This window comes from Aquila chrysaetos, chromosome 7 (genome assembly GCF_900496995.4).
Source record: "Aquila chrysaetos chrysaetos chromosome 7, bAquChr1.4, whole genome shotgun sequence".
NCBI lineage: Eukaryota > Metazoa > Chordata > Aves > Accipitriformes > Accipitridae > Aquila > Aquila chrysaetos.
Window position 1 is genome coordinate 12,558,090 of NC_044010.1, and position 12,562 is coordinate 12,570,651.

Sequence of the window (12,562 nt, forward strand, 5' to 3'; positions counted from 1 at the left end):
TCAGGAAACAGATGCTAACTAAAAGAAAATGTCAAAATTTCCTCCCCTAAGCAAACTCTTCTTCCATATGAAGATTAGTGCTCTTCATATGAAGACTGAAGTTCTAAAACTAAGTCTCGTGATTCTTTGGATACTTACCACTACTCACCAGTTCAGCGCTTTTTTTAGCTGCTCTATTTGAGTAGCTTAGAGGGTTGTTAAAATCTGGAGTTGAAGCTCTAATGGGTTGAGGGATGTGGACTTTTTTCTTTTAAAAATTATTTTCTATTTTTTTTTTCCTCTCTTTAATGATCCAGTAGGCTTGTTTGGGGATTTTTTTGTTTGAAATTCCTGGTAGCTAGTTCCATAGGTCTCTGTCATACCAAAAGGTGAAGGCAGCATGTCCATCGAGTAGACGAAGAGCTCAGTGTTTTGACCCCTGAAATCCTTTTCTCTGGCCTGTCAGTGTGTGTATAAGCCTCAAAAAAGAGCATTGGCTTTTCAGTCCTCTTCGAGAGCTGTCCTCTAGTAATCTGAATCACTCACTGACTTGTCTATAAAACAGCAGATGGTGTTGACTTACTTGTTAGTATTTGTAGAGGACTGAGGAGATCTGCTAGGTAATGCATATGGAAAGTAACATTTTTTTAATGAGACTAATTGATTGGTTCAGGTTCTTAATTTCTGACTTGAAGAATAACTTGCTTGTCTTTCCCAGTCTCCAACCTAAATCTGTTGGTCTAATAAAATAAATTTTCTTCTTTCTACAAGCCTTTCTTTACTATTGGCTTCATTCATTTTTGCTTGGAGTGAAGGCTGAAAGTCAGTATTATCTCCTAGAGCTGACCATCTTCCTTTTCATGTTTGCAATTTCTTTCTTTTTTGTAAGAAGTGACTTTCCAATACTGTTTCTAACTGGCCTTGTAACAGGTACTCCTGTGTTTAAGAGCATAGAGCTTTTACTAGCCTTTGAAATAGGTAAGCTCTGCACCAGTGGAAAACTTATGCACAGAATGAGAGCGATGTAGTGGGTTTTTGATTGTTTGTTTTTTACTGATTGCTTACATATGTACTCTCCTTTCTTCCCCCTCAGAGCTTGTGAACCAGCCAATTCATTGGTGTCACTTGTGTCCACGAATAATCTCATGTTGGTAATGTTTAAGGCAGCACAAATAAAGGAATGGAAGGAATTCCATGGCTATTTTGAGGTCATTACACAAGAAAGTAGGTTTGTTCTGTGTTTTGAAATGTGTTTATTGTATTGTTTCTGTCGAAGACCCCAAAGTGGCTGTCATATTCCTGAGTATGGAGAAATGACTCCTGTATCTCAGTTTCTTTTTTTTTTCTACATGCCTGTCTCTTTCCTTCATCTCCTCTGGATTACTGATGTCTGCCTTCCTCTTGAGTAATTTAATCTGTGCAAATTAGCTGTTCTTAAGTGAAATATGAAGGTAGAAGGCTGAAACCAGCACTGACTGAATCCAGCTGGTCAGGACTGCAATGTGCCAGTAGATGGAGTTGTTATTCCAGGTGTAGCACTGCTCTGGCCTCTCTCCTGGTTTGGGACTCACTGATGATGTTAAAGGTGGAAGGAGTTCAGCACTAAAAACTACTTTCAGAAAATAAAACTTCAGTAGCTTTGTCTGCGTTTTCTATCGGTCCCTGCCTCCTCATTAAGACAAAGGAGTCAGTTAGTTATGTTTGTCCGTCAAGTCCATTATCTGTTTTTTATTGCTTTAAGCTTTAAGAAGTGGTTAGATCATAATCACAAATAGTACAAGGGACATCACGCTAGTAGCACAAGGAGAAAAATCTGACACAATCCAATGCAAGGAAATTCCAGCTGCTCAGAAAGATGCTGTATACTTTCCATGTTGAGAGTAATTATATATTAAAATACCATCATAAAAGCATGTGATATTCTCCATCGTAAGTAGCTTTAAATTCAGGGCTGTTATTTTTGGTTGCTTGGTTTAAATTCAGGGCTGGGGTTTTGTCATGGTTTAACCCCAGCCAGCCAGCATCTAAGCACCATGCAGCTGCTTAATCACTCCCCCCGATCCAGTGGGATGGGGGAGAGAATCAGAAAAAAAAAAAAGTAAAACTCAGGGGTTGAGATAAGAACAATTTAATAGAACAGAAAAGAAGAAATTAATAATGATAATAGTAACACTAATAAAATGACAATAGTAATAATAAAAGGATTGGAATATGCAAGTGATGCGCAGTGCAATTGCTCACCACCCACTGACTGACACCCAGTTAGTCCCCGAGCGGCGATTCCCCGCCCCCACTCCCCCCAGTTCCTATACTAGATGTGATGTCACACGGTATGGAATACCCCGTTGGCCAGTTTGGGTCAGGTGCCCTGGCTGTGTCCTGTGCCAACTTCTTGTGCCCTTCCAGCTTTCTCGCTGGCTGGGCATCAGAAGCTGAAAAATCCTTGACTTTAGTCTAAACACTACTTAGCAACAACTGAAAACATCAGTGTTATCAACATTCTTCTCAATGCAAACTCAAAAACATAGCACTGTACCAGCTACTAGGAAGACAATTAACTCTATCCCAGCTGAAACCAGGACAGTTTTCTTTGTTGGCTTTTGTGTGTGTGTGTTGTTTTTAATGAATTCTCTAAATCCATTGAGCAGTCATAAAAGAAAGTTTTGGCTTCCAGGAGGCTGATTAGATTAGCACATTGTCCATTTCTCTTCTAACTGGCTGCATTTTAAGACTAGAGATCCTCATGTACTACTGCAGTGTGGATGTGTTGATGAGCAACACTGTTCACTGAGACTTGTTTGCAGAACTGCCTTCAGTGAAATAACCGATATAAAACTTCACAATGTTTTCTCCTGGTCCTGCAGAGCCCAGCAAGCATTCCTAGTTTTTTTACATCCCTTGTCTGTCTGTGTGCATCATTGGGAAGGGTATCTTTTTACAACATGAATCCAGATAAATATAATTCCTAAGCTGCCCTATTTTGCAGTGGAAGACTTTTGATAATTTGGATGCTTAGCCCACTGAATAGCTTTGCTGGAAGCATACTAAGGTTTACCAACTTTTGCCTCCTTTTTTTCCCCTAGGGTGTGGAAAAGCAATAGTGACAAAAGAGAAGATTGGCTATGAAGGGAGAATCACAAGTCCCTATTACCCAAGCTATTATCCTCCAAAATGTCTTTGTGTATGGAACTTCCAGGTAACACGAATCTCTTTCTCTCTTAGGCACTGTTGCATGTTTTGGGCACACAGAGCCTGTAAGTATAGCAGACACAACTGTGTAGGGAGTAACCTGCACCCTTACACACGTGGCATTTTATAGACATGATATAGCCAAACAGCTGGCTGTGCTCAGTTTTTTTTGTATTGTTTTTTTCTTTTTTTTCTGTGCACTTATTTTTAACAAAGAGAACATAGTTCCTAAGCTGGCCTACTATAACGGTGAAGAGCTGAGGTAAGTTTAGATGTTTAGCCTGCAGAATTACTTCACAGCAAAGAATGTAAGACTTTACTGGTTTTCATTCCCCTCTTCCCACCCCCAATAATTTGGAAAAAAATTATCTACAAAATATTCCTCTAACCTAGTTATTACAGTCACTTCTCTATGCTTAATAAATTGAATTTTTCTTCTAAGATGGTCTGTCCTATCAGCACAATCCCACAGACAGTTTTTTCTTGGTATCCTTTTTCTGCATCTGTTCAGGTACTTTCCTGAAAGCAAATGACTGAAAGTTTACATCGGTTTAAAATAGTTTTGTCATGCCTTGTCTGATGACATTAGTGTTTTCTTATTGATGCTGCTAAAATATGATCTTTGACTTATGGTTTGCCCTTCAGTATTTTCCTCTCTAAAGAATATGGTTATGGATACAATGCAGTCCACTGTTTACCCATCTTTCTGGTTATGCTGCTTATGTCTGGTGAAGCTAGTGGTTGCCCACATTGAATCACACCAGTCTGAATGGAGTCCAGCTAGTCATGACCTACAGCCCCTTTCTCTTCTAAAAATCGAAGGCAATTACTTTTTTGCTAAACTTCAGGTCTTCAATTCACCCTGGACTTCTGAGGGAAAAGTTTCTGGACACTTAATATGGGCAACCCCCAAGACTTATTTCTCAAAACAGTTTAATTTCCCAGTAGTTCAATGCTGAAACTTCCCTTATTTCGCATATCATGTTTTCTGTAAGAGAGGAGGAGAAAAATCTCCGTTTCTGGATTCTTGTCCTGAACCAGCCTTTGTTTTTAAAGGAACACTGCCTTGTCTTGCAAAAAGGTTCTGTTCCTTTTGATAAAGGAAACTCTAATTAATTATGAACCCTCATGGTACTGCTGGGTTTAAAAATCTTTTGCAAAATGCTAAAGAAAGCTTGGCTGAGCAGGTGCTAGCAGAAGACTACAATATTGTGGTAGAAGTAACTCCTAACGTTACAAAGGTGACACAGGTATTCAATGCAGTGTCTTAGCTAACAATCCGCTGGGGCAGTGTGTCCCCGCACAAGTAAATTTGGATGCGTCTGAGTGCTTTGATCTTGATGCAAAAGCTGCTTTCTATGGCCAGTGGCTTTTTGAAGGTGAAAGGGTTGTTGGCTAGAGGGGGAGAAAGCCTGCAGCTGTGGCGGGGCTTTGCCAACCTTTGCTTTTACTCCAGACTGAATAGCTGGCAGGTGCCTCAAGCGCTGGCTGTTGAGCTGGTGAAGTCAGCACAGCTCCCAGAGCATGGCATTGCCAAGCACCGTAATTGCCGAGATAAGTTTAAAGACTTTGGTGTACTATGTCCACAAAAGGAAAAAGATGACTGTTTGCACTGTCTTTCTTGCTCACAACAGACTCCACAGAAGAGCCTTGGTATAGCTCTGAAGTTTCATAACTACACCATCAGTGAGAAGAATATTAAAGGCTGTGAACGAGGATGGTGGAAAATTAATGAACACATGTAAGTACTTCTGCATGGGTTATTAAACTAACATTACCAAAATAAACCTTCCCATCACTACTGCAGCTCACTCAGTTTCCATGAAGACAGAGATACTTCACTGGTGTCTTTTGCCATTCTTTCACTTTGGTTGATGATGTAACTGAATCTTTGTAAAAGACGAAAACAAGAGCCTTTGGTCCTCTCTGGAGAGAAAGAAATGGGAAGAGTTGGGTGAAGGCAGATGTCCTGTGAACCCTAAAATAATTCTGGGTTTTCTGGGATCATTGAACAAGGTCTGTTAAAACCCTTTTAAGTGTAACTTAATTCTATGATTGCTTATGAGGACACAGGACCTAATTAACTTCTCAGTGAAAGCTATTACAATGAGATTATTGGGAATAGAAGAGTAACTGCTTCCGCATTCCGGTCACTGGCTCTTGAAAGAGAAACCACACAGATTGGCTGCAAAGGTACCACTGTATTTCTTAAGTGTTTTTTATTAAAATGTTGCTGCTTTTTTTTTTATTAAAATACTGCCGCTTTCCCATGTGCATAGTCCACCCACTTTTTCCTCAGTTTTTTAAGTAATCTTTTGATCACGGGATGATGAGGCAAGGTTAGATTTAGGATGTTGGAATTTTTTTTTAATTTTTTTTTTTTTTTTTTTTTTTTTAAAGCTGTTCAAATGGAAACCTCAGTAAGATCAGACTTGAAACTGAATTTCTGAACTTGCTAGTGAAACTGAGAAAAGTCAGTCAGGCCTTTAAGAGTGTAACTGAAATAATTGCAGACTGGAGAAAAAACTTTCTGTATTCTTTGATACCATGTCATACTTAGAGAAAATTCAGTTTGTCTGAAGGTCCTAAAATTGTGCCTTGATGGGAATTCATTGCTGGACTAGATGGGCACATAAAAACACCAGTCAAAACAGACAGCATTTGGTGTGTTTGTGGGGATTTTTTGTGTTCTTTTTATGACACAATTGGAAAGATCTGAGATATTAGGGATGGCTGAGGTATGAATCAAATAAAGGCAAAATCTGGAGAAAAAATTGTTGATGGGTTCATATGGTAAGGACTCTTTATATGAAAGAGCAGCTTTTAAACAAGCTTACCAATTATACATTCCACAGAATCAAATGTCAGAGTATGACCCTCTAGAAATGCACTCTGGGTTACTTTTGAAGTACTGCACAGGAACACATGCTCCTGCTTTCTGTTGCAAGTTGCTGATGATATAAGTAGACCAAGACAAGTTTTCCTTTTAAAGTGTCTTTTTCACTAAAAATAAGGCTTTTGATCCTCTCTGACTTTCTGTTCTATGTGTACTTTCCATGGAAAAAGTATGATTTAAAGCATGAAGCATTTTTATATTTGATTCCCCCTCCCCCAAATTTTAATGGTTAATGAAATGGGGGCAGAGGGGAAACCCACCTTTTCAGGTTCCTGCAATTGCAGCTTATAGTATGCATATTCTGCTATCTTAGGTAAAAAGGGTTAAGAAGCTTCAGGAGACTGATCTTGATAAATAAAGACTGCTACCGTGAAGATGGTGCCAATAATGTTCCTTCAAACCTCTAGGGAAAGCTTTATCTAACCAGAGACGCTGAATGAAACCATGCACTTCTCCCTAGTCCAGTGGACATGCAAATGCTTCTCTGCCTAGTTATAGGAGTCACAGCTGATGAACTGCTTTTGCTGAAATTCTCATAGGCAGAAATATCAATGAGTCTCTGTGAGCAGACTGTTAGAGGTTTATGTGAGCAAAGAGGTTGCCAGTGTTTTATTTTCCTTAAAGCCATTGGTGCAACATCCCATTGTCTCTGCTACAGGATGCATGTATCTACTCATCCCCTGAAAAGGTATCCTACTCCCTGCTTCAACATATGGGACAGGATCCCCTTAATTATTTTCTTTCCATAGCAATGGCACAGAATTACAGATGGTGCCTTGCAACCTCCATTTGTGCTGGAGAAATAGCTAGTAAAACATCAGTAGAAGGCTCCCAAGGATCTGTAGCTCTGTCTTACAAATCCCGCAAGCATATGGTGTTTCTCACTCTGTACAGGAGATAGCTTCCTTGGTGTAGCTGTCTCAGCTCTTCCACAGGTGGGCAGGAGCTTCCTCTACTTCTGGAGAGGTGAGGTTGTTTTATGTGGCTGAGAAGTGGTTAATGCAGCCTGCAATTTTTTTTGAAATGGTGCTAAGGTTTCTTGGAGGGAAGTTGTCTAAGTCACTGACAGAAGGAGAAATGTAGAAAATGTATGTGGGCTAACTGAAGGGAATCAGATGGTTAGGTGGCATTTTGTTATTCACTTTGGCAGGCTGTTTTAGGTTGGGAACATCGACAGAGACACTAAAATGAGTGAGAAGATGACTTCCTGCAGCAGGAAGTCTTCACTCTTAGCCCTGATAGTGTTATTTTTTTTTTGTTTTTTTTTTTTTTTGACAGTTAACTTTACTATAGCAGAAAGCTGTAAATTAACTCTTTTTTTTTTTTCAGCTGTTTCCAGGACGTATAAGAGGAGTTTATTTTTTTTAATTTTTTTTCTTCATTTATTTTTCACATTGCTAGAACAGAATCTCCTAGGTCTGTTAAAAGGATATTTCATTTTCATAGGATGAACCAAAGCACATATGGAAAGGTATGAATGAGCATGGCCATTCCCTATGGCGTGCTTCAGTGGGGTGCACAGGACATCCAGACACATCTATCCACAGGGAAATCACTGACCAATTTCCCTGCATTCATTGACATGAAGAGTAGTCCTGGTGCAATGCCTGGTGTTGCCAAAATAAATAAGGGAAATATTTACCTCTTGATAATAGTCCATTTAACAATACAGTAATCTATTTTAACGTTCTTCCTTCTAACTGCAGCATATGACCTTACACTGCTGGTCAAGCAAGGGTGTGTGCCAAGTGTGCTAAGAATCAATACAGCTGCTTCTGCTTTTAAATCTACTTAGACTGATAAGAACTTTTCTTGACAGGACTCTTAAAGCCAGGTGTTTTTCTCATAAGTGCCACATTTTTGGGGCATTTTAGTGGAACTGAAGAGAGGGTCCTTATTTCTACTTCTAGAGCAACCTGTACTGTCAATGTTCAGTGGTTTGCTACATTTAAAACCAACTCCAATTTTCAAAGCACGATCCAGCAACCTTTCCCTGTTAAAGATTTGTGGTGGGGTTTTTTCTGGGGGGGGGGGGGGGGGGGGGGGGGGGGGGGGGGGGGGGGGGGGGGGGGTTGGGGGTTTGTTTTGGTTGTGGGGTTCTGTTTTGCTTTGTTGCCCCCCCGCCCTAGCTAGAGTAACATCTAATGCCATTTGCAACATCTTTGGCATCTTTGATGAAAGAGGCAAGGGAAATGCATTAGCAATGGATGGATTAAATGTTTGCTGGCATCAGGGAGCATTTAGGTTTCTCTGAGTTAAGTGGCACCTAGGCAGAAGTCTAAGCTCTTTGCCAAAATGACAGCTTAAAGTAGAAGCATGTCCAAGGGATTTTTTTTTTTTTTTAATCTAGACTAGTTATTTGAAGACGTGACTTTCAAAGGTAAAATTCCAGAATGCTAAAGGTGGTTGAAGGCTGGGTGACTACTTAGAAATATTTTCAGTTTCCCTAAATCTATTCCCCTCTGCCTTCAAAGTAGTTGGACCAATTTTATCCCAATGCCTTTGTGCACTCTTCTTTAGGGGCAATCGTCAAAATCAGAGCAGCTAAATTTGCTCTCCACTGTGCTGACTGTTTCCCTCCCACCAAACTTACTTAAGTCTTCCCAAAAATCCAAATCTTTTGAAAACAGATATCAGAAGTGGTGACAAAAGTACCCATGTTTGTCTTGATAAATTTCTTCATTACATCTCCATTCCTCTAGACTTTCTGTCAAAACATTCTGCTTGCATGTGTGTGGTCATGAAGGATTATGATCAGTATTTTGGGGAATTTATGTACCATTTCAGATTTTGGTTCTTAAAGTATGGCAGCTGACTGTATTACTGAATTTCAGTGATGTTGACATTTAAATTGTATGTAAGGCAATTTTGATTTGAAGGCTGCTCTAGAACTCCAATGAACACTTTTAGGTACTGCGGTTACTATGTTGATCACCAAACAGTCTTCCACATTGCAAGTTCTGCTGTCAACATCGAGCTTCAGTGCAGTTCGAAGGTCTCAGAGAAGCCACTTCTGGTGGAGTATGGCAGCTATAACATCAGCCAGCGTAAGATGGATTTTATCTTTTTCAACCCATCTTTGTATTTCAGACCTGTGAAGCAGCATTTTTCAGGCCTGGTAGGACTTAATTGGGTTCACAGAGGAAATTCTCTGTTGGGTTTTTGTTTCTTTTCTTTTCTAATCTTACCAAGTCAGGTAACTAGCAAACAAAGAGCCTTTTCTAGTTCGTCAAGGCTATGCAGCTAAAGTTTGTGGGCATGTGCAGCATGCTCTGGTTTCCTGTACGCACGCAGCCTGCTCTGTTCTGCACAGTCCCTAAAGCTTCCTGCACGGCTATGGCCACGGTGCAGTCAATTGAAGTCTGCTGTTCCTGGCTGTTTTCACTCCAAGGTTCTGTTTGCAATGTTTCTATTATGACAAAGGCTTCCAGGTAACGAACAGAGGGTACCAAATGTACAACTGCCTGTTCCAGTATTTCTATCAATTTAAATACTTGGTGTGCAAGTAGAAATCTGAGCTGAAAAACTTCTTAAAAAAAATGATAAAACAGTCTACTGACTGCAAGTCTTTTCAAGTCCTGAAACAGTTTACCGATACTTTTTCCCCTGTTTTAATCTCATACGTTCATGTTGTTAAAGTAGTAGAGAGGCAATGGTTTCTAGTCATAGTTACTTATCACATTAGAGCAATTTTATGCATTGCATATATGTGGAGTATATAAAAAGATGGTAACTTCATGATTTTATTTTAAAAGGCAAACATTTATGTAATTCATAAGTCACCTCAATACAGGTGACTAACCAAAGTTGCAAAGTGCTGCAAATTTTGGTTATTGAAAGTGAGAGTGTCCTTTAAAAGAAGATGGCTGTCTTGTGTTGCACCGTAAACCACTGGCTGATTTGGTCCAGTCCTAGTGTAGAGTCTGCAGTACAAATTACAGTAACAGCTGAATTGGAACATTGGAGATGTTTTTTTCTTCTTTTTTTAAATCTCACTTTTCAACATCTGAACTCAATTTAAGTGCTGGTAATGCATACAGACTATTAAATTTAGATCAACTTTATCATTCCTTGGAACAGCTTAGTGACTGTAAATTGAAATGAGCTGGCAATATTTGGGAAAAAGAAACTTTTAAGTTGTGTGGGTTGTTTTCTGTTGGTTGTTTTGTTTTGGTTTTTTTTTTTTACCTCCAGCATGTCCACCTGGACACTTCAAGTGTTCTACTGGTTTATGCATCCAGCAGATGCAGCGCTGTGATGGGATAAACAACTGCTTTGATGAAAGCGATGAGCTCTTTTGTGGTTTGTATTCACTTACTAGACATCTTGACTGGAAAACCCAATGCATGTATTCTCTAGTCTTAGAAGGCAGCTGAAACAACATGAAATTTTTTTTTTGGGGGGGGAGCGAAGTTTCCAGCTTCCTTTATATGTCAAGGTACAGACCATCAGTCAGTCTCTTGAGTGCTCAATTCAATTTAATTAATTAAATTTAATTAGCAAGGGGAAAAACTGAGGATGAAGAAGGTATGGCACTGGAAAGCAGGAGGAAGAAAGTTAGATGTGCAAAAATAGCCATAATAGGCTATATTTTAGTTTTTCCTCATGTGATAAATGCTGGTAATTATAAAGTTTTGTTCTATTTTGAGATGAGTCATTTTATTTTCATCGGGGAATGACAAATTGGGGTGAATAGAGTAGATGAGAGTGATAATAAATGTCCATGGTGAAAGAGGATTAGAACTTGGGCCACTTCACTTGGGGCAATTTGTGAACTGGGATAGGTCACTGAACTCCTTTGTGCTTTATTTTCTCCACGCATAATGTGGCACTCTTACTCATCCTTGTATTGTGCAGTGAAGGTATAAAAGTGGTACCTGGGCATAGTCAGAAGGGTAGTGTTAACATTACAAGTACCCTTTGGTAGCTGATTTGACTTATGTTTTTAAAGATGTCCCCGAGTGGAACTGTAACTCCAGCTTCACAATACAGGATAACCTGCTTGCCTGCAATGGAGTAAGTGATTGTGAGAATGGAAAAGATGAGCAGAACTGCACCCACAGTAAGGTTACTCTCTTGATTAATTTTTTTCGCTCTTCTATCATCTATCCAATCCTGACTTGAATACTGGATGCTGTATTCAAAGAGTTAAGAAGCACTATCAAATCTAATTCAGGCCATACAATTCTGTTCAGTTTTCTGATATGCTTATAAAGCAGTCATTACTGATTTAAAACTGTTTCTTTTTAATGAGCTCATGAACATCTGTTTTAGCAAAATACTGGCAGAAGAATTAAGTAGTCTGGGTGCAGGATGGGGATCTAGGGATTTAAAGCCTAAATCCCAGATTTTCTCTCTTTAAAGCATAATCTGTGCAAATTATTTCCTGGATCTCTTTACCATCTGTAAAATAACTATAAAAATGATAGTTTCTCTGGAGCAGTTTTCAGGGTTATAAGGTTAATGTGTTTAAAATGCTAATGAAGCTATAAATTTAGCGTTAGGCACATGAAAGTTTTGAGTCAACCATTTCTTTAATTTTTTAGAATAAATGGACATCATGACATATGAAAGGGAGCACAACTAGGAAGTGCTACAAGTAACTTCTTTTTAAAAGAGAAGTTATGGGTTTTGACCTGCTTGACTAAACAGTCTGTGTAAATGGTTACAGGATACTTCAGTGTGTTGAAAAAAAAAAAAAGATTGGATTTGAGTGGCCTCATTTGTTGTGAGCTACAGGGAAATAGGAAAATGCCAAGGTTGGGGGTTGCAGTTTAACTGAATACATTACAATTAGTAAGACTGCTTTCAGTATGATCTTTCAGTTCATATTTAATACTGAAATATAAAGGAGAGCTTTTTTCCAGAGTACTGGATGTTTTCTCTTTCTAGCCTAGCACTTGCTTTACAGCGAAGTTTTTGCTACTATATCCATGTTCATTAGTGCTATGGGAAAGGATGGGAGGAAATCTTTGTTCAGACTCAGCCAACTTGATGCAAGCCTTAGTACAGATGCAGTCCTACTTGAATAGTTTATTCTACTTGGAGATTGGTTTAAGCCATTCCAGCCAACATGCTCTTTTGCTATGTTCACTCCTATCTATTAATACATGTATGAATCTTTTATCTGTGCAGGCATGTCTTCATGTGTTAAGCTGAGCCAATAGTCTTTTTTTTTTTTTTTTTTTTTTTTCCCCTCTCCCCTCCACAACTATTTCAGGTATTCCTTGCACCAACCACACGTTTAAGTGCAGGAATAACATTTGCATTAGGAAACAAAACGCAAAGTGCGATGGGACTGTGGACTGTATTGATGGAAGTGATGAAAGCAGCTGCAGTAAGTCCCTCTCAAGTGTTCATCTTTTTGAACTTTGAACTTTTTACACAATAAAGCCCTTTATTTTTTCCTTTTTGGAGTGGGTACAACTCAGGCAGCAGGTATTGAGTTTTTATTGCATACTTTCAGTGATAGTGGGGTAATGATCCACTATCACTTTA

The 12,562-nt window shown here is 39.1% G+C and overlaps 1 protein-coding gene across 4 annotated transcripts in view; it reads left to right on the forward strand.

The window, feature by feature from the left end:
- The window catches only part of TMPRSS7 (transmembrane serine protease 7), a 30,853-nt gene that overhangs the window by 12,888 nt on the left and 5,403 nt on the right, over positions 1-12,562 (forward strand). For all 4 annotated transcript variants that reach the window (XM_030020591.2, XM_030020592.2, XM_030020593.2 and 1 more), the window contains 7 exons: positions 1,073-1,203; positions 3,063-3,175; positions 4,803-4,909; positions 8,975-9,111; positions 10,259-10,366; positions 11,016-11,126; positions 12,285-12,401. In XM_030020591.2, the coding sequence (XP_029876451.1) occupies positions 1,073-1,203; positions 3,063-3,175; positions 4,803-4,909; positions 8,975-9,111; positions 10,259-10,366; positions 11,016-11,126; positions 12,285-12,401 (824 nt within the window). The remainder of the gene's footprint in view (positions 1-1,072; positions 1,204-3,062; positions 3,176-4,802; positions 4,910-8,974; positions 9,112-10,258; positions 10,367-11,015; positions 11,127-12,284; positions 12,402-12,562) is intronic.